We start from the raw sequence: 27,611 nt of genomic DNA on the forward strand, positions 1-27,611 counted from the left end.
CCCCCCCAAGGTATGTATTTGAAAGAGAGTAAGAGATCTTCCATCTGCTGGTCCACTCCCCTAAATGCTCACAACATGTGGGTCTGGGCCATGTCGGTGTCAGGAGCCACAGACTCCATCTGCATCTCACACATGGGCAGCAGGAACCCAAGTACCTGCCATCACCAGCTGACTCCCAGGTGCACTAGCAGGAAGCTGGTTGGAAGAGGAGCAACCAGGACTCAACCGCAGGCACTTGGATATGGGATGCGGATGTCCCAAGCGGTGGTGTGGCCTACTGTGCCATGGTAACTGTCTCCCAAGCCTGTTTTCAGAGCCTTTCAAACTTCACCTCGAAGAAGCCTCCCTGACCCCAGGCCAAGGCCAGGGTCCCAGGGGTGCTCTTTTAGTGCCTTAGGTGTTGATTTTGTAGCACTAGTCACTGGTGGCGAGGGGACTGGTAACGCAGGGTCTCTTAGGAGCAGCACAGGAATGCTTTGGGATGCAAGAGGCTATGTGTGTACTGTGGGCTGTTCACAAGCACCTCTGACCCCTGCCCACTGGATGCCAGCAACTCTTCCTCCCCAAGTCATGACAATCAAAAAATGTCCCTAGGCATTGTCTGGAATCCCCATGGGGGCAAGACTGGCTCTGGTTGAGAAGCACAGGTACATGAGGGTGGTCCTGCCACCTGAGACCCCATGTCCTTGCTTCCTAGGGGCTCTCATGGCCTTAGCCCAGCCTGCCGCCTTCTAGGGGCTGAGCCACACACTCTGCCTGGCGAGTGAAATCTTCATTGCTACTGGTCTCCCCTGTAGGCTGGTGCAGCTAAAGGGCAGAGATTCCAGCCGATTGGCTGTTGCACCTGTCTGCGTCCACCCAAACTCTGCCTCAAGATGATCTGGAGGGTTTTGCTGGGAACCAAATGAGGGAAAGACAGGAGGGAGCTGCTATTGCTGTGAGAAGTGGCCAGGGCCCAGGGAGGGTTTCCGTGCTTTTAGGAAATTCAGACTTTATTAGACATCCCAAGGCTGGCTGGGGGGAAGCCTCGACCACTTTCACAGTCCTGCTGGTAGGAAGAGGCAGCGAGGGGAGGAGTAGCAAAGGATGGGGCCTTGCAGCCTGTCTGTCCATCTGCTTCACTCTAGCTCTTCCGGGACGATCACATGGTGAGAATCTGCTTGGTGGACACAAAGGGCTGCATGGAAGCCTGCAGGGCACGCTGGAAGTCCTGCAGAGGGACCTCGGCACAGGCGGGGGCGTGGAGCTGGCCTCGGCGGATGAGGTCACACAGTGTGAGGATGAGCTCCTTGAAGTGGGCTGTGGGAGGTCACCAGTGGTCAGCAGGCACAGCACAGCCGCTGGGGTGGGACTGGCGCTGCACATCAAGAGAGCCTGGGAGTTGTGGCTTTGCCAAGGACTGGGCAGCTGTGGAGGCAGCCTGGTCCCCACCTGTGTCCAGTGCCGGGAGAGCCAGGGAGGGGTTGGAGGGATTCAGGGAGCGGTTCCAGGAGCCGCTGGGGAGGCAGCCGCTGGACTTCCGAGGGGCAGCTGAGATGACTCAGACCCACAGAACTGGACCGGGGGGCAGCTGGGCAGGTGCTGAATGGTGGGAGGTGGGGAAGCCTGGGGTTGGGTGGCTACCAGCTGCTGTGGAACCCCACATCTGGAGGCCACCACCATGCTCGTCTGGGGTCCCTCACACAGCACAAGAAGGTGTGAGGGGATGAATGTTTTTCCCTAAACTATAAATTTTTCAAACCTAGTCCTATCTCCTGCTTAAAAACATGTCAGTGAGCCATGGTCAATGCCCCTGCCCAGGTCTGGGCACCACTGATGTTCCAGGGGCTGATGCTCATTCACTGGGACGGGCTGCTGCACAGGCTGCCTGTGCTGTCACCATGTCCCTCCCACTCTAGTGGGATTACTGCATGCCAGCCTTCCCTCTCAGCCAGTCCCCCCAGACAGGAAGCGTTGATGGGTCGACTGTGCCTGCCCCTGCTCAGCAGTGACTCGGGTGAGCTGCTCAACCACTCGGAACCTCACAGTTCTCCTCTGCCAGACATGGCTAACCAACTAGGGTTTAACCTAGGACGACGCTGACCCTGAGACCAACTAACCCAGGCTCCCTCAGCTAGCGCAGGCAGAACCTGATCCACAGGGGCGGGAGCACGGCCTGACACAGATGGGCTGACTACAGTTTGTGCTTGCCACCTGGTTATCTGTCCCAGCTGCCCGTGTCTTTTGGGTTCCAGTCTGTGCCCCCAAAGCCTGGCCCAAGTTCATCCAGCTGTGGACAGAGGCTGCTTTACCCTGCTGTGGGGCTGGGGCCCCAGCCACCTCTCCAGGGCTCAGTCCGGCAGCTGGGTCACTTCTGCAGCCATTCTTGAGCCTGTGCTCTCCTGTGACCCCTGGCAGCGGAGCCACCATCCACTCACCTGGACTGTGGTCCTTCTTCCACTGTGACAACCAAAAGCCTCGAAGCTTGAGGTCCTTAAAAATGAGCAGGCTCTGTGAACATGGGAAGTAGGGGGTCAGGCACCAGGAAGGTCAGTTCTTCGTAGGACAGAGGCCTGGCTGAAGTGTCTGGGCCCCCCATCTCCCCACTTGCGCTCCTCGCCAGCTTACCACAGAGGCCACGACGGGCTGCTTGGCCATTCCGCCGTAGGTCACCATGGTTCCCCCAGGCCTGGAGAATCCAGACAGAACAGGGTGGGTACAGGTAGGGACAGGGCCTGCCTCGACCCTGCTCTGGTGCTTCCATTTCCACCCTGCTTCCCCAACTTGATCCTAGAATCCCTGGGGAACAGTTAGAAAATGCAGACTCCTAGGCCTGACCCTGGACCTAATGAAGCAAGAGGCCAGAATCTGTCTCTCTCACACAGACACTTCTAGCTGACTGGATATTTCACAGGGGCTGGGACCCAGGCAAGCTGTGATGAAATGCCCCAAAGCTACAGGCACACCCAATCCTGGCTCCACTTCCCCTACAGGTAGGTGACCTGATTGGTACTTGGAAAACTGCCTAGTCTAAGGTTCAAGGTGGGGCACAGCGAGCAGGTAGGGTGTGAGGCGGATAGTGTAGGACACCGAGCAGCACCTTGCTGCAGGAGCCTCCGTGGTCCCTGCAGAGGATGGCTGAGGTCCTTGGGACCCCGCACTCATGTGGGTGCCTTGCCCATGTCTGATGCCCATCTTGGCTGTCAGACAGGAGCAAGGCAGCTGTGCTTTTCAGAAGCTGGTGAGCTACATGCAGTGGCTCCACCTCTGCCCCCACTGCCAGGCACTTTCAGGAGTTTGTGGGTAAAGGATGACACATCTGGGGACCACAGGAGGAAGCTGTTGTCATAAAGAAGACCGTTCTCCAGGTCCCCGATGGCAGGTGCAGTTCTGAGGGTGCTGTGGGCATGCGTACCTGACCCCAAGGGAGCACTCTGCATGTCTGTGGAGGAAGCTGAAGCCTGGTCCTTGCATATACAATGATCTGCACTTATCCCCGCGTTCTTCACCCCAGCTTGGAGAGGCAGCGTGGGCTGCTGTCAGCCCCCTGGCAGGTGGAGAGACTGATACAGAGGGTCCCACTGGTGCACGGCTGCCAAGCAGTAGAGTCGGGCTGGGGCCCAGCCCCCTGGACTCCAGTGCCCACCCTGCGGCCGCTGCACAAGGCGTCCTCCGAGCCACCAGGGCAGGTCCACAGGGTGTTTCTGTGAGTTCCTGACATCTGGGGTCCAGCCCGGTTCTGTTGTTGCTGAGATCTCAGGCAAGGTGGTCACCCTCTGTGTCCTGGGCTCAGGCACAAGATGGAGCTATGAGAGTATGTCCTGCCCAGCAGCTGTGACAGGGCTGAGGCCAACCTGGTGCACGGGGAGTGTCTGCTACTTCTTACCACATGACCCATCTGCCACCTAGCCTTGTGTTCCAGGAGGAGCCTTGGCATCTCCACCATCTGTCTGCCTGGTAGCCAAGTGAGGAGGGGACGGGGACTGGCAACTGTGAGTGACCTGAAACCCTGGTTGTGGAAGTTGAATCCTGATCTGGTGGAGCGGCTCTTCAGTGCCCCCAGCTGGAGGAATTTCTATTAAAAACAAGAAGGGAAGGCGTGTGCTGCTGGCATTGTCTCGGTGGGGACTGACAGGTGGCGTTGTCACTTAAGTTTCCTTTTGTACTTTGATGTACTTTCAACATCTTGTGTGATAGGTACATTACCTCTCAAATGAGAATCTCCTTTTAGAAAGCCCATAACAGTTGAAAGAGCTGATAAGCTAGGAACAAGTGCCTCTCTAAGGTGCCCCTGGGTTGAGTTCTTGACCATTGCCTTACTTCAGAGCTTAGCAGTCTATTTCCAGACTTCCTTGGAAAAATAAATCTGGCCAGGCTTCTCAGAGGTCATCTACCCAAAGGAAGAGGAGCAAGAAGGGCCCAGAGAGCTGCATGACCTTGGTCCCAGTTTCTGATTCAACATGCCAGCCTGGGCCTTTGCTGGCGCTGGCCATGGGGGCCTTGGTGACTTGGGCTGCAGGGCTGGGACTTACGCTAAGTGCCGCAGCAGCTCAGTGGAACTCTTCCCGCCCACACAGTTGAGAGCAAGCCGGGGTGGCGGCATGTCCTGGAAAAGAAAGAGCCGGTGGTGAGGGGCTTCTTCCCGCCTCAGGTGGGGCCTGCAACTCATTCCTGCCAGCTCTTCTGTGGCCCCAGCACCATGTCAGAGGTGGTAATGAACATGGATGTTGATGCCCTTGAACTTGCCTCTCTGGCTGCCCAGGAAGGGCCTTTTCTTCAGCAACCTAATCCTGTCGTGCCTGTTGGGACTTGGTTCAGAAGGCACCTCCCCTGGGAGAGACTAGACAAAGAGCATCCAGTCATGTGCCAGGGACGCCAACTCCTGGAGGGCTCCTCTTCCCGGCACGCAGGGCTCAGTGCGTGGGAGGTGTCCCACTCCCTGGCTTCAGATGGGTTCTCTAGGGAGCATGTGTTTGTTCCCTCCAGAGGGGTTAGGTCACTGGCTATGTGTGCTTGAGGGTGGCTGTTCTGAAAGGCAGAGGCTCTGAAGTTAGGCACTGGGTACACTGACACATATCAGGAGGGTCTGGGTTCAAGTCTCGGTTCCTCCACTTCTAATCCAGCCTGCTGCTGATGCGCACTCTGGAAGGCAGCAGGTGACTCGAGTATGTAGGTTCCTGCCACCTCAAATCCAGTTTCTGGCTCCTGATTTTGACCAACCCTGACTGTAGTTATTGGCAGAATGAATTGGCAGATGGGAGATCTGCCTGTCTGTCCTTTAAATAAAGAGGGGTGGCGGGGAGGGGGGGTGGCCTTAGATTCAGAGAGACCAGAGGTCCGCCTTGCCCATGTACATCTAGGCGACTGCACAGAGCTTCGCCAGGGGTGATTGGATACTGCGTGAGAAACATGACTTCTTTTTCCTCCCTTTCTGGGCCTTGGTTCCCTCAGGTCCTCTCCAGTGCTAAATAGGGGCAGATGTAACCAACCAGGTGTTGAAGCTGTCAATCATGTGAGGTCTCCTCCACTCCTGACCCTCGAGCAGCTGGACCCCTGGCTAAGGAATGGCTTTGTCCTCCCAGGAAAGGGCGAGCGGAGGGTTTTGGAGGAGAACAATGGAGCCACTCCCCAATTCAACTTTGGTCAGGGAGAGTGGTATGGGATGGGGAGAGGACAGCTCTCCTCCCGGGCACCTTGAAGGAGGCTCTCGTTTCCGGCTTTCTCAGGTCCTCTTCCGTGACAACATGCTCGGCCCCAAGGCTCTTCAGTCTGTTAGTCAGTTCTTGGAGGTTGGGTCTGGAAGCCAAACACAACCCAAGGCCCTGGGTCACGCCTGCTGCCTTCCACCACCCAAGGCCCGGGGCCCTCAGTCACAGATGTGCGAAGTTACACCTGTTCCCATGGGATGGGATGGTGTTTCCCGATGGAGACACACTCCTCCTTCCCTTGGGTGAGACAGCTATAGGGTGACTGCCATGGCTCTTGGCACTTCAGGAGACTAGAGGCTACCCACACCCAGGGACAGGTCCCATCACTTCTCAATCCCTCTCTAAGCATGCAAAGGACCCTCCTAAATGTAGTGCGAACACACCCCACCAGGGGCCTGTGCCTCCACGGCCAAGGCAAGCCTAACAGCTTTGGTGAGCACAGCCCAAGTGAGGACCAGTTCTCCTGCCAAGCCTGGGCTTCCGGGACAGATTCGGCCATGTTCACCGACAGTGAGGTGTAAAGGAAACTGGTTTCCTCTGAGTCAGGCATCTCGGCTGCTCTTGGCTGCTCATAATGGGCAGTCTCTGTCTCCCTCCTGGCGTCTCTACACCTCGGAGACTCACTCACTCTAGAGCTCAAAGCAGCCTGAGCATGGTTTTTCTGCGCTCACTCCTCTCTCACCTGCAGTCTGTTAGCGAACCACAGAGCAGGCTGGTTATGCTGATGCGAGGGTGCCATCTGGTGGACAGCTGGGCACCCGCACAGATGTGCAGTGGAAAGGCCCATGAGGTGGTCTGGGATCAGGCCTGCCCACGCACCTGTCTCGGACCACATTGATGGTCCTTAGGCCCAGGGCAGCGGCGATCTGGATGACTGCTTGTCCCACTCCACTGTTGGATGCGTTCTGGATGACAGAATCCCCTGCAGAGCCAGGAAAATATCCCAGTCAGACCCTGCAGACCTGTGCCTAGGTCAAGGGCTTCCAGCCTACAACCCTGTGATGGGCAAGAGATGGGGTCCTCAGCTCAGCAGGGACCCACGACCTAGCTGCTGCTCTGTTGTAGACCCTTGCTTGCTACTTATGGTGTCCCCAGTGCCTCCCAACCTCTCCAGCACCCACAGGGCCATCCAGGACTTAGCTACTGGGCACTGCTGGTGGGCATAGTTCAAACTACTGTGTAAGAAACTTCCCCTGTTCTGTTATTTCCCCAATTTTAGTGACTCTGAGTCTATGCATGGATTCTCTGGTTTGCAAATATGTTGCCCCTTTCTTTGCAAAATCCTTCCTGTCCCCTTGAAGCACGGCTCAAGTGTGGCTTTCCCCATGAAGCTTTCCTGCATTCTCTCCCCTATGGTCTCTGCCATTTTCCCCAGGCTCCCAAGGCTTGTCCTTATCCTCCACTTGGTTGTCCATTTCCATCAGTGGGCTTGAGGCTCCTGGAGGACAGGGCCCTGCTTTATTCCTCTCCGTACTGTTTAATAAAGTGGCACTGCCTTGACCCAGGGGCAGAGAAAACTGGGAGCCCCCAACACAGGGTCCTTCACAAAGTGTGTGGGCAGAGCCCAGGTCCCTCCTGATGGGGCAGGCAGTGGGCCATGCACAGGAAAACATGGGCTCTGGGTGGAGATGGAGCTGGCTGTGTGCCCAAAAAAAGGGGGCAGCTCAGGACGCCACTGTATTTCAGCTCCTCCTCACGTAAAGGGAGTCCCTGGTCACATCTGCCAACTCCCTCTCCTGCAGGCAGCGGCTGGTGGCCCCACATCATCAGGCCCTGGTCACCCTGGGCCTCCATGTCCTCCTGGGCAGGAGACAGGCGGCCTGGGTGACTTCTACAGCTTCTGCCAGTAGCAGGGCAGCCTAGGAAACTGATGCCTCATGGGAGATGGGCGGTGGTGGGAAGCAGCCCGGCCCTGGTCATCTGGACACTGACTCCCTGCGGGCTCCCTGCAGTCAGAGTGGCCCTGGTGGGCTCTGCCTTCATGCTGGTGTTGTGCTTGCTGCTCCCACTCCCTCACCTGCTGGCTGAATCCAAGTGTCTGCTCCATTTCTGACTCGGAGGCCCTGCTTCCAGGGGAGCTCCAGCAAGATACCTGGTTCTGCATTTAACTTGCTGAGTGAATGCATACAAACAGCAGATCAGCCTTGGCTTCAGTTTCTCCACTGATCAAAAAGCAGTGGACAGTCCCGGGGCTGTGTGCCTCTGGGCCTCAGGGCTCCCATGGGTCCTTGCTGGGCAGGTAACCCACCTGATGACTTGGGAGGTGAATTCCCACAGCCGGTGAGAGGTGAGGTTTGCCTGCCAGGGACTGCAGCCCTCACCCAGCTGGGATCCAAGCTTAATGCGCTCCATGAGAGAATGGTTGCAAGGGACTGCCGTGAGCCGGAAAGCACGGCAGAAATGCTGAGTGCGGTTATCAACACTATGTTCATCAGCGCTTTGCTGAGAACACAGGCACTGTCTGTCTACCTTTGTGTTCCCAGGGTTCAGGCCAGCTCGACACATTTTTGCTGAATGACTGAAGTCCAGACTGGGTGTGAGGGGACAAGAGTGTGCCTGCTTCTCCCCAGGCCCAGCATGTACTCCAGGGGGCGAGCTGGCACCCTGCTAGGCACACTCACCCAGGTGAGGGGCCCGCCGTCTCCCAGACCCCGTAAGGCGGGCAGGTCCCACTTCCCTATGCGGTCCTACCGGGCTGCAGCTGCTCGAAGTCCCTGAGCATGCGGTAGGCTGTGCAGGGGTTGACGCCCAGGGTGGCTGCGCTCTGCAGAGGGATGTCATTCGGGATCCCAATCACTGCCTCCTCGCTGAACACAGCCTCCGTCCTCCAGGTTCCTGGTCAGGGTGGAGTGGGGCACGTGAGAAGTGGCCACTAGGTTTGCCCCAGCCCCGCTCCACACTGTCTGTGGTGGACTTGGAGTAACATGTTACTGGGAGAGAACAGCCTGAGGTTCCTTCATTGGGTCCTCAAGAAGTGTGGTCTATGGTAGATGTGCTATTTTCACTGAAGTCATGCAGCGAGGCAGACAGGGCGGGTGGCTGAGATGGACATGGCTGGACCCCAAGGAAGCCACGGGAACCTGGCCAGCAGACAGAGGAAAGCCGAGGACATCCCCTGGTGCTCAGGCAGCTTCCTCTCATTAAGGGCAGGTGGCTTGGGAGATGTTCCTGGAGAAAAAGTATGGACAGAGAAGCTGCTGGCCTAGGTTGGGCTAGCCTGGTGCTTTAAACAAATTTCTGGGCCACTGAGTCCTGGCTTAAGGATGCTGCCAAGACTAGCCTGCCCCGCACCCCACCCTGGGGGAGTGGGCGGTTCACTCAAATGGGATGCAGGAAAAGAAAAAGCCTGCAAGTTGGAAGGAAGGTGTCATTCACTCCCAGTCTACGCTCCAGCCCAGACAGGACAATCACAGAACCATGGGGACTGAGGTGAGGAAGCAGCCTGCTCCACACAGCAGGGGCCACCTCCCTGAGCCAGAGGGGCGGACAGGTAAAACAAGCAACTACAACAACTAGGCAGTGTGAGGCAGTGACGGTGGGGAGCTGAGTCCACGTGGAAGTCAAGGACAGCTTCTCGGAGGAGGAGACAGGAGCAACGTGAGAGGACAGAGGTGCTTCCACTCGGAGTGCAGCAAGAGCATTCTGCACAGAGGAGAGGCAGGGCAGACACCGGGCTGAGCTGGGGGATCGACACTGCAGGGCAGAGTGGCAAAGGGTGGCTTGAGATGGGGCTGATGGGGCCTGGGCTGACTGACGAGCCCCACTGTGTGCCAGCACACACACATGCAGCTGTGTGCACACATGTAACATGTACAGAAATCCAAGTTTCATCGAGCAGTGCTTCCCTTTATGTTTGTGACGTGCTCCGATGCCCCACTTGGCTCCTTTGCTGCTTGCAGTCCGCTAGGCCCGCCCGGCTGCTGGCCCACGTTCTGTGGAGCAGGGCTGACTGTAGTGCAGCAAAGCGAAGCCTCAGGCAGTGCTCCAAGGTCGGAGTGGGGAGGACAGGTGAGAGAGGCTGACTGGGGAGTCAAGGTGTGAGATGACGGTTGACTGTACAGGAGTACGGCAGGGTGACGAGGAAGCGCAGACAGGCTCAAGTTCTGCTCTGAAGACAGATCAATGGGACAGGCCCTCATGCATGCCGCCAGGGTTGCATGTGAGGAACAGGGTCTACCAGCATCAAGAGGCTCGGCTCTGCTGCATCCTCACTGAACCATCCTATCAGCTGGGGGAAGCGCCTGGAGCCTGCATGGCCCAGGGACCCACTCCCAAAACTTCCGGCTCTGTCCTCTCTCCAGCTAGCTGCTGGGATCCCAGCGGCATCCCGGGGCTGTGTGGCCCCACTGGGTACAGTGTAATGGGTGTGGGCCACCTTAGTACAGGAGGGGAACAGGGTGGACTTCTGGAAGGGTGACAGCTCAGACGATAAAAATGGCGACAGTCAGGCTACATCTACCTCCTGATGCATTTCCAGGATGTGTCCACAACCTCGTGTTCTCAGAAAGTTCCAGAAAACGAGTGCTTATTGAAAGAAAATTTCTCGTTTCAGGACAAGAGCTTGCTTTTCTTTTACAGCTCACGCAGTACACTGACTGCCCCAAGTTAGTTTCTGTACATGTAACTGGAAGGACCTAATTGCATGGTTCAGTTGTTCGCAACTAGCCAGGATGTAGCTCTTCCTGATTGGATAGTTGAGTGTTTACAATGCTTAAACTGATTGGGGGTCTGTGTTTCGTGCCACTACAGTTGACAGGATAATTTGTATGGTGTGTTGAAGTAAGCTTGGCTGAGTGAATGATTCATGTCCTGTGCCAGTGCTCTCTGAGTTGACAGGGTGACCGTTGCCTGAAAACCTCTGCACATGGCTGACGGGGCTGCTGCCCCTTCTAACTGCAGTGGGATGGGCCAGTCCACCGGCTGGTGCTGGCTGGTGCAGAGAGACTCTTGAGGTTCAGTCGGCCTCCAGCTCACTCCTGGGACAGATCTGGTCAGCTTGCAACAGGAGAGGAGGCAGAACACTGTGGAAGGCTGTGTCCACCCCAGAGTAGCCCAGCTCTAGGCAGTCTGCTCCCCACATTTCCCTGCCCAGCACCCCGTTCCTCAGAGTGCACACCCTCTGTTTTCAAAGCCCGGTGGAAGACTTTCTGGCCTGGGAGGGATCTGGTTCTCCTCAGGGCACAGCAGTGCAGACACAGCCCCCAATGTGCATTTCTGGGGTCTGGCAAGCCCTAATCCTCCTCTGGAGAGAGCTAGGGTTCGTGGTCGGCGCTGAGTAGAAGCCAAGACCTGGGCACCAGGGATCTGCTTAGCAACTCAGCTCTGCCATGTGCTACGAGGGGACTTCTGACTGCCTCTAAAACTCTCTTGAGTTTCAGGGTTCCTGATCTATGAAATGCAAAGAGTAACAACCACACCATGGGGCAAGGGGCAATACCATGTCATCTGTACAGACTAGCACCACGCCCCGCACGCACTGGCTGGGCTGCACACACCGTTTTCTGGCGGATCCAACTCCCAGGCCCCAGTGCACGAAGATCCCATTCCTCACCTACAGCTGTCTGCAGAACGCAACAGACAACAGTCCCTGGGCCACATCCCATTTCTGTAAATAAGGTTTAATATGAACACAGCCGCTTTTCCTTGTTCTTGTCCTGAAGAACTGAGCTAATGTCGTAAAGTGCCTAGAACAGTGCCTGACAGGAATAGGATGCGCCAACAGTTGTTGCTGTCACTGTGAGATGACCCTGAGAATCAGTGGGAACATGAGCGCTCTGACGTCATTGGGGGTTCCCAGATCCAGCTGTGCTAGAAACCATTGGTCTCTTGTACTTCTCAGCTACACAGATCAATGATTGATGTTCTCTCTCACTTTTTTAAAAAAATTATTTTCATCTACTTGAAAGGCAGAGATAGAGAAAGCTACCTTCCATCTGCTGGTTTACTCTGCAGATGCCCACAATGGCCAAGGTGGGTCAGGCCAAAGGCGGGAGCCTGGAACTCCATCTGGAGCTGCACGTGGCTGGCAAGGGCCCAGGCACTTGGACCATCAGCTGCTGGCTCCTAAGACACCTTAGCAAGGAACTGGATCAGAGGTAGAACAGCCAGGACTGTACTACAGTGTCACTGTGCCACGACGCCTGTCCCATGTGTCGGGTCTCTGCACATTATCACTGTAAAGGCCCCGACCCCGGCAGCTAGAGGGGATGGAGTCCAGGGGGCTGGCTCTTGTTTTGTTGTTTGCGTTTGGGTAAGGCCTGCACTTCCTGAGCTTTGGTTTCTTATACACAGGCAAGGTCACAAAGTTTGTGGACAAAGTGAAATTAAAAGATAAATTTAGGGGCTGGTCTTATGGCATACCAGGTTGATCCTCCACATGGTGCCGGCATCCTATATAGGTGCCAGCTGGAGTTCTGCCTCTTCCAGTTCCTGCCCAACTCCCTGCTAATGCACCTGGGAAAGCAGCAGAGGCCGGCCCAAAGCCCTGGGCCCTGTGCCTAACATAGGAGACCTTGAAGAAGCTCCTGGTTTGACCTGGCCCAGTCCAGCTCTGGCTGTTGAAGCCATTTGGGCAGTGAAGCAGCAGATGGAAGATCTCTTCAACTGTGCTGTTCAAATCAATACAGAACACAATTTTTAAAAAGTTAACTTTGGTGAAAATTTTTTGAAATCCATGTATATTTTTCATTTTTAAAAATCCTTTACTTATTATTTATTTCAAAAGCAGAATGGCAGATAGAAAGAGAGACTTTCTTTGGGCTAGTTCTCTCAAATGGCTACAACAGTGAAGTATGGGCCAGACCAAAGCCAGGAACTCCGTCCTGTTTCCCCCCAAGGGTGGCAGGAGCCCGAGCACTTGGGCTAGCTTCCCCTGCCTTTCCAGGAGCGGGAGCAGGGCGCTGGATCGGATGTGGCACAGCCAGGACTCAAACTGGAGCTCTGATAAGAGCTGCTGATGCTGCATGCCGGGGCTTGACCTGCCGCCCCGAGTGTCAGCCCCGCAGTTTTCTCACAGTATGCATTTTTCCACAAACTTTTCCATTCTCCTTCCATGTGCATGGATTTCCAGATATTCTGAACCAGAATAAGCTTAGTATTTAATTCCATTTCCATGAACACTTTAAAGTACCCTTGCTAAGCTCCTGGGCTGCCAGGAGGACTCACTTTAACAAGAACTTTTCTCAAAAACCACCTCGGGTTAAAAACAAAGCTCCCCAATGACCTCTGCTTACACCTGAGGTGAGAGCCTACCCTCATGGCTTGGCTTTTGCAGGGTTCTGTCTTGTGACACCAAATGCCTTAAACTCCTGCCTTGGGGAGAAAGGCATGGGGAGAAACTGGGAGCCAGGAACCCCATTCAGGTCTCTCCCAACTACCAAAGCCATCACCACTATCTGGCAGGGGTCCACACTGCCAAGAAGCTGGAGTTGGGAGCTCAAGCTGGAAACCGAACCCATGCACCCCAATGTAGGATGCAGGCATTGTTGGGCCAAATGCTAGCCCGCCCCACCCTCCTGGCCCTTTAAATTATGACTAAATGAGAGTGGGAGAGCGGAGAATCTCCCATCTGCTGGTTCACTCCTCCCAATGGCGTGAACATCTGGGACTCGGCCAGGCCGAGAGCAGAAACTCCACCTGGTCTCCCCACGTCCGGCAGGCGCTCAGCTGCCTGAGTCAGCACGTGCTCAGGTACGTGGGCAGGAAGCAGGAGTGCAGGCAGAGGAAGTGGGACTCACACAGGCTGAGGCAGGACGTGGCTTCCCGAGCCGGAGCTGCAGCGCCGTGACACCTGCCTGCTTCTGATGTCTTCTCAGGCCTGGCATCCTCTCCCGGTGCACGCGCCACTTCCCACCGCCTTGCCCCACTCAGCTTGGTCTTTGCTCCTTGTATTTCTCCCATGTGAGAGGATCTTTGGTTCATCGACCAAACGCCAGCTGAACCTCTGCCATGCAGCCTTTCCTGACCGACTCTCTCACACACACACAGCCACAAGTGCCCTCTGCTGCCTGGGAACTTGTCGGGCTCCCTAATGGAGGCGACTGGCTCAGGATTTTGCCTACTAGCTTGACCCTCCTGGAGGTTCCTGTTTGCATTCTCCACTGCACCTTACGACAGGGGTTCAGGTGCAAAGGACCACAGCTCTGATTCACGTGGGCCCAAGGGGAGGAGAGCAGGGGCGTGTTACTCCCCAGAACAAAACAAAGAGAACGCTGCTTTCCTCTAGGCCGCCGGGGATGGGGACTTAGTGAGCAGCCGTGGATTGCTCAGTTACAAGGGGCCGGGCAGAGAATGGCTCCAGGGCAGGTGGAACAGGATCTGGAAGGATGAAGAGGCTGCTGGCACCTGGGAAAACTTACCCAAACCGGCACTTGCCGGAATCACCCAGTCTCCCGGCTTTAGTGTGGTCACACTGCTGCCCACTGCCAGCACCTGTCCAACTCCCTCATTCCCTCCGACGGCAGGGAGCTCGGGAAGAAGGCCGTAGTTTCCTGTGGGGCAAGAACGAAAGGGGGGATGCAAGGCAGCGTGGGCCTGGAGAAACGTGCTTTGGAGCCAGACAGACCCCAACAGACCTTGGCCTGAGCCGGGCTCTTCGAGCCGCCCTCTGAGCGTTAGCTTCCTGCTCTGGTGGAGGGGGTGTTGGCAGAAGCTCACGAGTGTGCATGTTATTATGGGGATTAGGTAACATGGGGCTGGTTCCCTCCCCCGCTGTCATCTCCACTCCTGGAGCCTCACATTCCGGAGAAGGAAGGTCACTGAGCTCGCTCATCTGGAGACCAGCTGCTGCGAGCCACAGGCGGTTCACACCCACACCTGAGCAGGAAGGGGAACGAGGTGGCGGCTGAGCGCAACCACCAATTAACACGGGCCATGGAAACCAAGGTTACCTTGGATCATGTTTATGTCAGATGGATTGATGGGGGCCGCCAGCATTCTCACCCGGACGTCGGATCCTCCCATGGCAGCGAGCTCCGTGTTCTTGAGCCTGAGCACAAAGGCAGAGAGATGTGACCGTCAGCCGGGCTCGACTGGGTGCCTCTCGCTCACACCCATCTCTCCAAAGTGGGTTAGGCTGTCTCCAGATGCTGTGGGAGCCCAGGCCACAGGCCGACTCAGGTTATAGCTCTCCACTGCAGACTGGGGCTGGAAGGATCAGCTGCGTGCCCCAACCCCTACTTGCTGGTTGGTAATCATGTGGCGTGCTCTGCTAATACAGCATTCAGGCCCAGCTCTGATTTACTGGAACTATACACAAATATATTTATTTAAATAGCAGAATCACATTGAAAGAGGTCTTTCATCTGCTGGTTCACTCCCCAGAGAGCCATGACAGGCAGGTGTGGGCTAGGCCAATCAGGAGTCTCCGGGAACTCCATCCGGGTTTCCCACAGAGATGGCAGGAACCCAAGCATGGGGCCATTTTCTGTGCTCCCCCAGGCACATTAACAGGGAACAGTCAGGACTGGAATCAGCAGCTATGTGGGATGCTGCCTTCACTGTAATGCCTGACTCCAGGCAGCTCTTCCGGCAGGCACACCTAGGAAACCCTGGGCCAGTCTGCCTCTGCCTTGTTCTTGTTGTTGGTCCCACCGTGAACACACATTTGGGGAGATGAGAACTCCCTGCAACTGTGGCGGGGTCTCCAGAGTGATGTCCCTTCTGATCGCAGGCTCTTACAAAGGACGCTGGGGACAGAAGGGGTCAGGGTCCTAGAGTCCTCCATGCTAGGCCTCTGCTGCTGCGTTTGTACAGTGTGGTGGTTAGGACTTGATCATTGCAGGTCTGTGCCCAGTCCCTCTGCTCCCAGGGGTCCTGACCACCATCCCACTGAAGCTTTGCTCAGCTGGCACGACCTGGAGCTTTTTTTTTAAGATTTATTTTTTATTTTCATTAGAAAGTCATATACAGAGAGGAGGAGAGACAGAGGAAGATCTTCTGTCTGATGATTCACTCCCCAAGTGGCTGCAATGCCCAGAGCTGGGCCGATCTGAAACCAGGAGCCAGCAGCCTCTTCTGGGTCTCTCATGTGGGTGCAGGGTCCCAAGGCTTTGGGCTGTCTTCAACTGCTTTCCCAGGCCATAAGCAGGGAGCTGGATGGGAAGTGGAGCAGTCTGGACATGAGCTCGTGCCCAAATGGGATCCCAGCAGTTGCAAGGCGAGGACTTTAGCTGTTAGGCTACTGTGCCGGGCCCGGAGACCTGAGCTTTTGAGCAAGACCCAGTAACAACGTCCACGTGTTCTTGGTTACTTTTGTAAAAAGGAGACCCATCAGGCAGGCAGCAGTGATCCGTGTACTAGACCTGAGGGTCTTGTCACATTTCAGTGACCAGAGACTCCTCTTCTTCCTCTAACCCTAAGATGCAACGCTTCCTCTTCCCAAAGCATTTCCTAAGTAATAATTTTCGTGTTTACCTGACATGCCCACCAGAGGTTCTTGCACTATCACCCTGCACTGGCAAACCCCACCCGCCTTCTGCAGGATGTGCAGCTTGACGCTGGAGCTTTGCTTCTGGGCAAGGTCACAGTGTGGTTTTCCAGGAATGTTTGGCACCAGGACTATGGGAGGCAGGCATGGAGCCGCCACCAGGCCCTGGGCCAGGGGCTGGGGGGTACATGCTCTACTCTAAGACAAACACTTCATGAGCCAAGGACTGAGCCCCACCACCCCAGCGACCTGGAGATGGAGGTGCTATGGAATCTACCTGGGGTAGGACAATGGTGAGCGACAGAGTTGATCTAACTCCAGCCCCTGATCTATGCGAGCATCTTGGAGTTGGCTACGGAATCCCCCACATGCCCACAGGGACCCCTGAAGCCCTAGGGAATCCTAAGCTGGCAAACCCTGACCTGGATCCTAGCCAAAGCAAGGTAGACAAGAAACCAGGATAGGCCAAGTTTCTGTAGACAGTGGTTAAGTAGGAAGGAGGCAGCCGACCAGGGGCAGAGAGAATAAAGGGGCCTTTGAAGAAGAGGTAAACAGTTTACATAGCCGGAGAAGGGGACGGGCCAACCCGGCCCAAGCTGGCTGTTTTGCAGGCTGGCTTTCACATGACAACAACTTTCCCACTACTGTTCTGCTATTTACAGGGAGGACCAAAGGCACACCAACAGGTAAACACTTGTGCCGGGCCACTACCAGTAGGAAGTGGCCCACCTGGTTTGGAGGCTGCCAAAATCAAGCAGAGGGCAGCAAAATGGGCTGGCCCTGCACCTGGGCTGGATGAGGGAGGTAGTGTCAGCCCCCCTCTGCGCACCCCCAGACTCCCTTGCCAGACCCAGCAGGACAGGAATGCTTCCTACCGGAGCCTGTGTTCCTAAGCAAAACCCAGCCCAGAGCTAATGGAGGTTGGCCTGGCTGCCCCTCTGTGTTCTCCCCGCTGCTTCTCTCCTCTGTTGTGACAGATAATCAGAGTTTCAGAGTAAGCTCACAGACACCATGTTCAAGCTGCTTAAAGACATTTTTTCCCCTCTGCACATTTTCTCTATGCTCTTCACTCAGCCCAGTATTTCCTAGGGTGAACAAGAAATTCAGTTCAGGCTTCAACACCCAGCTCCCATTTTACTTTCCAGACATCTTTTGGACTTTCCCTGCTCAGGGATCCCATTCCACAGAAGGGGCAGCCAACTACCATCGGAAGACCATTTTATGAACCTGGTGCAGGCGAAAAGTCTTCGCCCTGCATGTGCTGGGATCCCATATGGGTACTGGTTCTAATCCTGGCTACTCCACTTCACTGCTTGTGGCCTGGGAAAACAGTCAAGGACAGTCCAAAGCCCTAGGACCCTGCATCCGCATGGGAGATCTGGAAAAGGCTCCTGGCTCCTGATCAGCTTAGTTCCTGCCATGTGGCCATTTGGGGAGTGAACCAGTGGATGGAAGATCTTTCTATCTCCTTCTCCCTGTGTATCTGCCTTTGCAATAAAAATACATTTTTTTAAAGATTTGTTTTATTTTTATTGGAAAGTCAGATACACAGAGGAGTAGACAGAAAGATCCTCCATCCGACTTCGGACTTTCTGAGGAACTGTGCTGTTGTAATGTTATGGGAGAATTCAGTGGCAGAAACGGGGAGGGATCAAGGGAAGAGGTAGGGGAGATCCCAAGGCCTATGGAACTACATCATAAAATGATACATAGGAAAAAATGTATTGAAAAAAATCCACTGATTCACTCCCTAAGCAGCCGCAATGACCACAGCTGCGCCGATCAGAAACCAGGAACCCAGCGCCTCCTCTGGGTCTCCCACATGGGCACAGTGTTCCAAGACTTTGGGCCATCCTTCACTGCTTTCCCAGGCCACAAGCAGGGAGCTGGAGGGGAAGCAGGGCCGCCAGGACTAGAATTGGTGCCCATGTGGAATTCCGGTGCTTGCAAGGCGAGGACTTTAGCCATTAGGCTACCATGCCGGGCCCAATATTTTTGTTTTAAAAGACTATTTTGCATGCACTTGTTTTGTTTTAGGTGGCCAAGCCTTCCAATACTTTTTCTCAAATGACTGAGACAACACACATTCATAATTCCTTTTCTGGTGCTCTCAGGGCCAGATGCACCCAAGTAGAGTGATGTGGGTGGCACTAGGTGACCAGACACCCATCTACAGCACAATGGACAGGTGTTCACACCAAGTGGGGTGTATTAAGATCACATAAAAGCCTCCCTGAGTATGGGAGGGGGAGAAACTGTTAGTTTCCAGAACTTCCTGGAACTGCAGCTAGGCCTCCAGATTTAGATCAGGTCTTCTCGACTTGAGTTCAGGGTTTTTCCCCCTCACCTCTAAGTCCTAGTCAGATATACGTGTGTGTGTGTGTGTGTGTGTGTACGTGCGTGCTGTCTCCCTGTTAGGGCTGAGTTCACTGAGAGCAGAGTGCCTTCTTCAGGCTTAGCTTGTGTTTTAGCAGCTATCTGGGATTGGATTTTTGTTCCCTGTGAGAAAACGTGGAAGTGCTGCTCATTTAGGGCAACGGGGAGGGGTTCAATTTTCCCCCAGGCTGGATCACTGGAAGGGAGAGAGCAACTTATGGCATAATGCAAGTCAATTTAATGGCAGCCCAGGTGCCAGGCACTGTGCCGAAGCATTTAAAAATGGGCAAAATCAACTCCTTGTGCAGCAGCCATGTGTCTGGAGGCAGCCGGAGAAGAGCTCACACCGAAGGCTCAAGGCGAGAGCATCTAACCCGGCGGGGCTGGCCTCCTGGTGCAGCAGGCTCTAGTCCTGTCTGCTCCGCCTCTGATCCAGCCTTCTGCTCAAACATGCAGGGAAACACCAGCAGATGGCCCAAGCACTTCCGTCCCTACCCGCCCAGGTGTGGGAGCCAGGCTCCTGGTTGTGACTTGGTTCAGGCGTGGTTGTTCCAGCCATTTGGGGGAGTGAACTAGCAGATGGAAGACCCCTCTGTATCTCTGCCTTGCAAATACATAAATCTTCAAAGAAGTCTTTGGGCAGAAGAGCTGTCTTAGCTGGAGTTTGGATGAACGGAAGTGGGCTGGAAGGGAGCTGGAGGGAGGCTGATGGCACCGAGGGGACAGTGGAACACGGGAGGCCAGGTGGTAGGTGTGGCCTGGACCACAGCCTAGGCCATGGGGACAACTCCACAGCCTGCAACCTTGTAACTTGTAAACGAGTGGCACTGAAGTCACTCAGTAGCCAACTCCCAGGGCTGGGGGGTGGGCAGGAAGGCTTCTGGCTTGGACAACCGGACACTGACACTGGGAGGGAATCGGGACGCTGTGTTTCGAGCTTGCAGCAGGGATCTCTGGGATAGAAAGTGGGAGCTGAAGTCAGCTGTGTGTAGGGAGGAGAAAAAGGGATTCTGGCAATTTGGCTGGAAAATGAGATGACAACTAACGTGACAGGTTACTGAGCTCCAGGCGTCAGGACTATCGTAAATACATGATATTCTGCAGTCCCTAACACCTATGTAAGGATACTATCATGTCACTTTACAGAAAACTGAGGCTTCGGAGAAGCTGAGTAACGTGCTCCAGAGTTTGTGACAAGTCTTGACCCTAACCTGGACTGCAAAGCTCTGGCTGCACTGCTGCTTGCGCTGTTAAAGCCTCCCCTGGACCCACAGGCCACAGCAGTGTCACCAAGGCTCCGAGAAGCCCTTGAGTAAGGACATTTGTGTGTCTTCACAGAACCCACAGCTCACAGAGGCAGGGGGTGCTGCACGCACTGCCCCGCACAGGCTGCCCTGTCCCTGTTTTCTGCAGCAGTTTGAGAAACAACGTGCTGAGCTACCCACTGCTCTGAGCTCTCCTCCTTGGTATCTAGGGAGTCTGGCTGCTCTGTGCCCAACCGAAATGCACAGAACTGGGAGGGGATGTGGGGCGGGGACGGGGGGAGAGCAGGCAGAGGATGAGGGTCTAGGCCAAGCTGCAAACACAGGCAGGTGCTGGCAGGGGCGGGCCTGACACAGGCTGCCCGCCAGGCTGGAGGCATGTTGGGCCAGCTGCGTCTCAGCGGGGAGGCCAGCCCCAGCCTGCCCTGAGGAATGCCCGGACAGCGGACAGCCAGCGAGCACAGACCCTGCTGTTCCTGCTGACAGTTCTACCAGCGTCGTCAAGGATACCGTACTGCTGAGACAGGAAGGAAAACGGGGCGCGTCTGAATTCCAGGAGCTGGAACTCTGGTGTGATGATAGCAATTCCTTTCCAGTTTCTTTTCTTTTTTTTTTAACTAACCAGAAGAAACAATAGCTGTGTTACAGTGTTACCGAGAGCAAAGCAGGCACCCAAACACAACCTGGCTGGATCACAAGTCGCTTCCCCCAAGTACTGTTCCAGTTAGTTCCCCTTTGACAGCAGTGGCGCCACGCAACTCGGAGGCACGCATCTGTCTTCAGTCGACAGATCCCAGACTGGATAAGGTCACAAAAGCTCCTTTGAGGCTGAGCCTGTACACCTGTGAAGCCATGTGAAGTACAGGGCCGACAGAAGAGGCAGAAGAAAGAGCCTTTTGAGAGGGAGGAAAAGGGGCTTGTCCCCTGGAGACTGGCTCGGTTCTCCGGGCTGTGTAAGGTGGGCTCCAGCCAGCTCTGCTCACATATCCTTTCCACCTTCCACATGAAACTGGAGGCCGATTGTGTTTATCTTCATCCTCCACTCAGTCATCTCAGACCGCTCAACAGATTTTGTAGCAGCAAGAATGGGCAGGGAGAGTCCCAGTGGCCAGAGACTCCCCGCTGCTCAGTCTAGAAGCCTGTAACATGTTGCAGCACAGGTCATGTGGCACTCCCCGGGCTGTCTGCAGTCCCCATGGTCACCCACACACTGCCCCCCACAATTTAGTGTGCTGGCATGCTGGGTCTCTCGTCCTGGGAGGTAAAAGCAAACAGGTTGCCACTGGGCTTGGGGGCACCATCTGCTCACAGCTTGTACCCCTGCTGTCCACTGCGCCAACAGGGAACATGGGTGACCTCAGCTGGTAGGGGACTGAAGAGGTCCTGGGCTCTCAGGGTCACATGACGTACCCGGCACAGCCACCTGCCTCCATGGACCTTCTGTGGTCACCCCCACCTCTGAGGGATCCTGCCTGCTTCCATTCAGGGACTTACCTTTTGGCTCCTCAGCACAAATCATTTTAAACTGCAGGCAACCAGAAGCTTGGGACAACTTCTGCAAGTTTCTGCCCATGGTACTTAAAGAACCTTTCCCCCCTCCTTCTCAATCCCTTACTTTGTTTCAACTAAGATTATCTGGATGTGTGCAGGTCCCCTAACAGTCACACTTCACTCCAGGGAAACTCCCTTGCTTGAAGGAAGTTGCAGGGTCCCTGCCCCACCACTGCCTCTGTCCCTTAGGTACCCTTGCCCAGCTGAGGCTGCTGATTAACAGAGCCAGCCAAGGGCAAAGGGGGTCCCCGGTGAACTCTGGTGCTACAGAGCTCAGGTTTCAAGCCTCACCCAGAACGGTGGCAGCAGGACAACTGCTGGGCTTGTACCATGTGGGAGATGGCACACGCGCCTGGCCTCACTACCGCTGACATTCTATCGGACTGGCCGAAGGGGACTGTGATTAGAATGGTTTTCTGACTGTCACACTTAGTGGCAAGGGGAGGTCTGGAATCCAGTTTCTTGCGGGTGAGTTCCAGCTGAACTCCAAGTCATCTTTGTTTTTCTTTCTCAAAAATGAGGAGCCCTGCAGCTGGCCGAGGCTGGGTAAGGCCAGGAAGTGTATCAGAGAGCTGACAGGAGTCCTCAAGCCACTCAAGTGGCAGCACTCCTCCCTGACCCAGGCCACTGAGCAATTCCTGGAGTGGCGGCCACTGGAAGGTGCAGGCTGCACCAGCCTTACGGGGTGTGGATTCTGCTCTGCTGGAGGCTGGAATCCTGTGACTGCAGGTGAGCCCCTCTCTGCTCTGAGACCTCCCCCCCAGGGTCCCTCTGGGCCGAGACCTTCCCTGGGCCCCACAGTAAGCTCCTGTCAGTATTCCGTGAATGCTTTGGCTGATAAGCTTGGAACATCCCCCATTCTTTCCTCCCATTCTGCTCACCCAGTCTCCTAGGGAACTAAGCTTAGCCCTCCTTTCAGAGAAAGCATCCTCTGACGGCCGCAAAGGGCGAGGGACCCTTCTGGGGCATCCATAGCTCTGAACCTACCCAGGACGGCGCTTACTCTGCTTGGGTTCCTGGAGGGCAAAGCTTACCAATGCTTCTCAGGGCCTGGCACTTAGTAGGACCTCAAAGAATAAATGGCAAGAAAACTTGCCAAGGCAACTCCTGTCCTAAAAACAACAAAGAGCTCTCAGCAGCGCGCCAAGCTAACGTGCTACAATGTTCTTCAAAGCACTGTCATTCGAGCTCTAAAACCCAGTCACCTGTACAGTTCTGATTTCACACACTGACATCAACTGTAAAAATAAATACATGAAAATAGGAAATTCCCTGAGAGTGAACATCTTCCTCCACCCAGTGAGAAAGCAGAAAAGCCTGGGTCATCACTGCCTGCTCCCCCCCAGACTGAATGGGTGCATAGTTCAAGGGTTTCTGGCTCTGGGGCTGGCACTGCAGCACAGTGGGTAAAGCCATGGCCTGCAATGCTGGCACCCTTTATGGGAACTGGTTTGAGTACCAGCTGCTCCAGTTCCCATCCAGCTCCCTGCTACTGGCCTGGGAAAGCAACAGACAGTAGGCCAAGAGCCTAGGTCCCTGCACGCATGTGGGAGACCCAGAAGAAGCTCCTGACTCCTGCCTTTGGCTTAGCCTAGTGCTGGTTATTGTGGCCACCTGGGAAACAAACCAGAGGATCTCCAACTTTTAAAATAAATGAACACATCTTAAAAAAAAAAAAAACTAACAGAAAAGTTTCCAGCCCAGCTGCATTTTGCAATAGCAGCAGGCAGGTGAGAAAACCAGCATGAGAAGGATCCCGTAAAGTGGAAGAGATAGGCTGCCAGTGCTTCTGCTAGCTTCTCCAGGCTGGGGCTCCCTCTCCTAAAACAGCAGAAACCTGAGCTCACTTGAAGGACCTACAATTTGACCTTATTTTCAAATTTACTATTGTATACTTTGCCTCACTCTCAAAAAAACATTGGAGTTGGGCCTGGTGCAGTGGCCTGGCGGCTAAAGTCCTCGCCTTGAATGCGTTGGGACCCCATATGGGTGCTGGTTCTAATCCCAGTGGCTCCACTTCCCATCCAGCTCCCTGCTTGTGGCCTGGGAAAGCAGTCGAGGACAGCCCAAAGTCTTGGGACTCTGCATCTGCTTGGGAGGCCTGGAAAAGGCTCCTGGCTCCTGGCTTTGGATTGGCTCAGCTCCGGCCATTGCGGTCACTTGGGGAGTGAATCATTGGACGAAAGATCTTCCTCTCCGTTTCTCCTCCTCTTGTATATCTGACTTAGCAATAAAAATAAACAAATCTTAAAAAATGGGAGTTGACTGCTACTGTTTTTGTGCATTGGTCTATGTGGAAGGAAGGGCATAAAGCTGGCACTGCAGCCAGACGGCTAAGCCCAGTGCTGCTACTTGCCACACTGGCATCCCACACAGGAGTACTGTTCAAGTTCATGCTGCTCCACTTCTGATCCAGCTGGCTGCTAAGGCGCCTGGGAAAACCATGGAAGATCACAGGGCTGGAGTGCCTCCCACGTCACACAAAGCCAGGTTGGAGCTCTAGCTCCTGGCTTCAGCCTGACCTAGACATAACTGTGTGGCGAATGACAAGTGGGTGGAAGATCTTTGTCTCCCTGCCTCTACCATTTTGTCTTTCAAATAAATAAAAATATCTAAAAAGAAAAAAGTTAAAAGAGGGGGTCATGTCATGGTAGGTTAAGCCTTTACCTCTGGCGCTGGCATCCCATACGGGCGCCAGTTTGTGATCCAGTTTCCTGTTTGTGGACTAAGAAAGCAGCAGAGTACACGCAGCTTGAGTCCTTGGGTCCCTGCACCCTTATGGCCGGCTCACAGGAAGCTCCTGGCTCCTGGCTTTGGACCGGCACAGCTCTGGCCATCGTGGCCACTTGAGGATTGAACCAGGAGATGGAAGACCTCTCTTTCTGTGTGTCTCCTTCCCTCTGTAACTTTCACAAAAGGAGCATCCTAGTTGCATGATGCCAAAGAAGTGTTTTTTAATCTTTTCAATCTTTAGTTTTCTCATCCGCAAAACTGGAAAAACAGTCTTTAGAAACTTTGAGGTCCCCTCACGTCTGTGGAGATTTTAGCCCAGCGCTTGCTGCATTGGTTCACACACAGGAATGAGAACACTTCCTCCCTAAAACCTGGAGCACTGCAAAACTCTTGAGGGAACTTCTGAGGGGGAAAAAAGGAAAGAGAAGGACCTTGGGATTTCTGGAGACTATCTGGAAGAGAATCTAGACTGCACCAAGAAAAATGGTCGTGGGGGAGGGACCTGTGCAATTTCTAGAATGTTTGCAATTCTCTGCACTCTTGCTTTATTTACATCAGATCAATTCTTTACACAAAAAAGGCACACGTGTTGATTCAAACAGAGGCCTTCTGAGAAGGCAGGGAAAGTGGGAAAATGGGCTAGCAGGGGAGGGGACATCTAGGATGCAGACGGGGACTTTGAGGCTGACAGGAGGGCAGAGTAGTCTGCACCGAGTTCCCACTGGGCCTCTCTCCCTCCTCCTTCTGTGCCCAGCGCTCTGCTCTGCAGGCAGGCATGTGAAGCCACCCCTGCGAGGGGAATGCTCTGCTCCGATTCTGACCTGACCTGGTGTAACCTGACCCAGACACCCGGTCACCGGGTGTGTAACAGACACCTGATTCTTTCCGTGACAACGTGGTCACCCTAAACCTCGTAAGACATGACTACAAAGAGAATCCCCGTCTCTGGCCTCAGTCCACGTTCAAAGTTGCCTGAATCTGGGGCAGAAGAGGAGCTGTGCTCTTCAGGGACAGGAGGGGGACCATTATGACTCGCTTGATAATCCAGTCACCTGACCCACCTACAGCGCTTCTCAGCTGTGGCTGGGCCGCAGCTTCACATGGAGAACTCTGAAGGTGGCCCCAGGCCTACCAGGTCCTTTCGGGGGTAGGGCTGGGGAACACACCCTGCAGGTGCCAGAGCCGGGCAAACCTAGGATGTGATGCTCTGTAGAGCTTTTCTGCTTCGAACTTCAGGGATGTTACTAGAGTTCCGAACCAGGAGGCAAGAGTCTTCCTCTCCTTAGCGGCTTCTGTCAGTCTGTCCCAGCTTCTCCGGCTCTCCCAGAGACCACCTGCACTCAGCTACTCACCCCTCCGGGAGTCCTCTAGACCAGGGAAGCCTTCCACATCACCACAGGGCTCTGCACAAGGTGAGCACCCCCACTTTGGCGAGCCCTGGCAGCATCTCTTTCCTGGCACCAGGAACGGAGCACACGTGAGTGGGACAGGTGCTCCACTGCCCGCGCATGGGGTACTGACGTGGAAACAGAGCTCCACACGGCACCTCCCTCAGGGAAACCTCGTCCTGACCTACCCGATGACCTAGGCTCAGCCCACGGTGTGAGGGTTTGCTAACTGATCCTGTCTTCTCCATATTCTTTTTATTTACTCTCAAGGGGCGTGTGGTTAGGCTGCGTGCCTCACCCTGAGTTGTACTGAGGCTTATCCTCCCCACGTCAAAACATGCAACCTGTATTTTAACTCACTGTCAAGATCATCCCACGTCTGCCTATCCTTCGGGAAAACAACCACATTATGTACTGGAAAGTCAAGACCTTTCAGCAGGGCATGCAAGCACTTCTTGGTTGGCACACAGTCTGTTTTGAACGATGAGTAGGCCCAGAGAATCTCAGTAAGTTGCCGAACACACACAGCTAGGGTACACTGAACTATGGTTTTGACCCCCAAGTGTTCCGAACCCCACTGGACCATCCTGCCCTAGTGCGACTCGGGTGGCCCCAGTCAGCCCTTTCAAAGGCTTTCCATTTGCCTGTTATCTTCACAGCTCGTTTTTATCGGCCATGTGCCAAACCCACGAACTCGGAGCCACTGGATGTTTAAGGCAAGGGCACAAGCCTGACGCTGCGGAGGGCTTGGGGAGCATGAGTACCCAGCACGGGCAGATCCTGTGTTTGCTCTTCCCTAAAGAGCGCTAGGTGCAGGAGGACTCACTGGAGACAGGCTCCTGGTCCCTGGTCACTCATGCACCACTTCATACGAGGCCTTTGCCCTTGGTAAAGCTGCAACCACGACCCAGGACTCACTTCGTGGAGAAGCAAAGATGCAGAGGGGCAAAAGATGGTTTAGAAAACGCAGGTGCTGTCAGTCACGCTTGTGACAATGCTGTCACTTGCAGCCTTGTGTGATTTCACCGCTCAGGCCTCTATTTCCCCATCTGCAAAATGGGACTGTTCCCGAACAGCGCTGCAACATCACAAGGCTTGCCTGTCACCCTGTACTCCAGCCACAAGCTCAACCCTGTCAGCCTGTACTCTAACCCGTGCCTCCCGGGCGGGTTCTCAGCTTCCTCCACCAAGGAGCAAGCCGTGGGGGCTTCAGTTCCCGTCCCGCCATCCTCCGCCCCCGACCTCCCTTCCCCGACTTGGGCGCCGTCTCTTACTCGACGACCTTGGCTGGATCCCCGTGGCTCCCATAGACCAGCGCTCGGACCTGGGAGGGCTCGGCAGATGCGGAGGAGGCCGCAGCCCGGCGGCAACCCGAGGCCAAGAGCAGCGCCCGCCGCATCCCCGCCAGGGCCGGAGCCCTGGGACGCGAACAGCGAGCCCACATGTCCTCTCCGGCCGTCACCGCGGCTGACGTCGCCGTGGCGTCATCTTCCAGCGACCGCACGCCTGCGCCCCGCCTCCAGCCACGCCCCCCGGTGCGACCACGCCCCGTCCTGCTTTAAACAGGGCCGACCTTCCTCCGCCGCCCACGTAGGGGCGCCTTGCAGTTCCGCGGGAGTTACTCTCGGGCTGCGGGCGAGAGATCGAGGCGTGGCAGGCTCTAGAAGTACGGGGCTTCTCAGCGCATCGAAGCTGCTCTTCCAACAAGGAGAGGCTAGGGTTGGCGTAGAGTTGTGTGCACAGCCGGTGTCTGATTTGGGGGGAGGGGGGTGCTATTTCCGCTCCCCTGGCCTTTCTGCTGAAATCCATCCGATCTAGGGAGCAAAGGGCCGGCCCCTGAAGTAGCATCTGTGTAACTTCCAGCATGGGGAGTTGGGGCTTACTTCTCTACCCCGAGCAGAGCCTGCGGGACCTCCCGGAGCAGGTGTCCTGCTAAGTCCCTGCAGCAGCTTGGGTCCACTGAGAGGTTGGTCTGTCTCCTCCCAGACTGTTGTGAGAGGAGGATGAGGCAATAGGAGAAAGTTAGTAAGGGTGAGAGAACACCCAATAAAAACGCTGGGTTCAGGAAGAGGGCTCCTGCTGGCAACGCTGGCGCTGTATGAGATGAAGTGGAACCCTGGGGTGCCGTGCAAAAAGTATTAGCCCGATAAGTTGCCAGGTGTTTCTGTGGCTGAGGGAAGACAGGCAC

At 55.2% G+C, this 27,611-nt stretch overlaps 1 protein-coding gene across 1 annotated transcript; it reads right to left on the reverse strand.

The window, feature by feature from the left end:
- On the reverse strand, nucleotides 1-26,894 carry MECR (mitochondrial trans-2-enoyl-CoA reductase). The gene is made up of 10 exons (XM_012928832.2): nucleotides 26,698-26,894; nucleotides 14,576-14,673; nucleotides 14,045-14,176; nucleotides 8,379-8,522; nucleotides 6,507-6,609; nucleotides 5,673-5,775; nucleotides 4,512-4,585; nucleotides 2,608-2,668; nucleotides 2,418-2,490; nucleotides 1-1,299 (listed from the first exon to the last, which is right to left on the reverse strand). Exons 1-10 carry the CDS (start codon nucleotides 26,865-26,867, stop codon nucleotides 1,142-1,144), a joined length of 1,116 nt encoding a protein of 371 aa, XP_012784286.2. The 5' UTR covers nucleotides 26,868-26,894; the 3' UTR covers nucleotides 1-1,141.
- Nucleotides 26,895-27,611: the final 717 nt, after the last annotated feature.

The sequence above is a fragment of the Ochotona princeps genome, chromosome 2 (assembly GCF_030435755.1).
Source record: "Ochotona princeps isolate mOchPri1 chromosome 2, mOchPri1.hap1, whole genome shotgun sequence".
Lineage (NCBI taxonomy): Eukaryota > Metazoa > Chordata > Mammalia > Lagomorpha > Ochotonidae > Ochotona > Ochotona princeps.

What these genes read in the sequence shown, in the direction of transcription:
- MECR (XM_012928832.2), bottom strand. Translation starts at nt 26,867, where the DNA reads ATGTGGGCTCGCTGTTCGCGTCCCAGGGCTCCGGCCCTGGCGGGGATG. An exon ending in CTTCGAGCAGCTGCAGCCCG is followed by an intron (nt 6,610 to 8,378) that starts GTAGGACCGCAT and finishes CTGGCTCTGCAG; the next exon opens with GGGATTCTGTCATCCAGAAC. An exon ending in GAGCTGCTGCGGCACTTAGC is followed by an intron (nt 2,669 to 4,511) that starts GTAAGTCCCAGC and finishes TGGATTCTCCAG; the next exon opens with GCCTGGGGGAACCATGGTGA.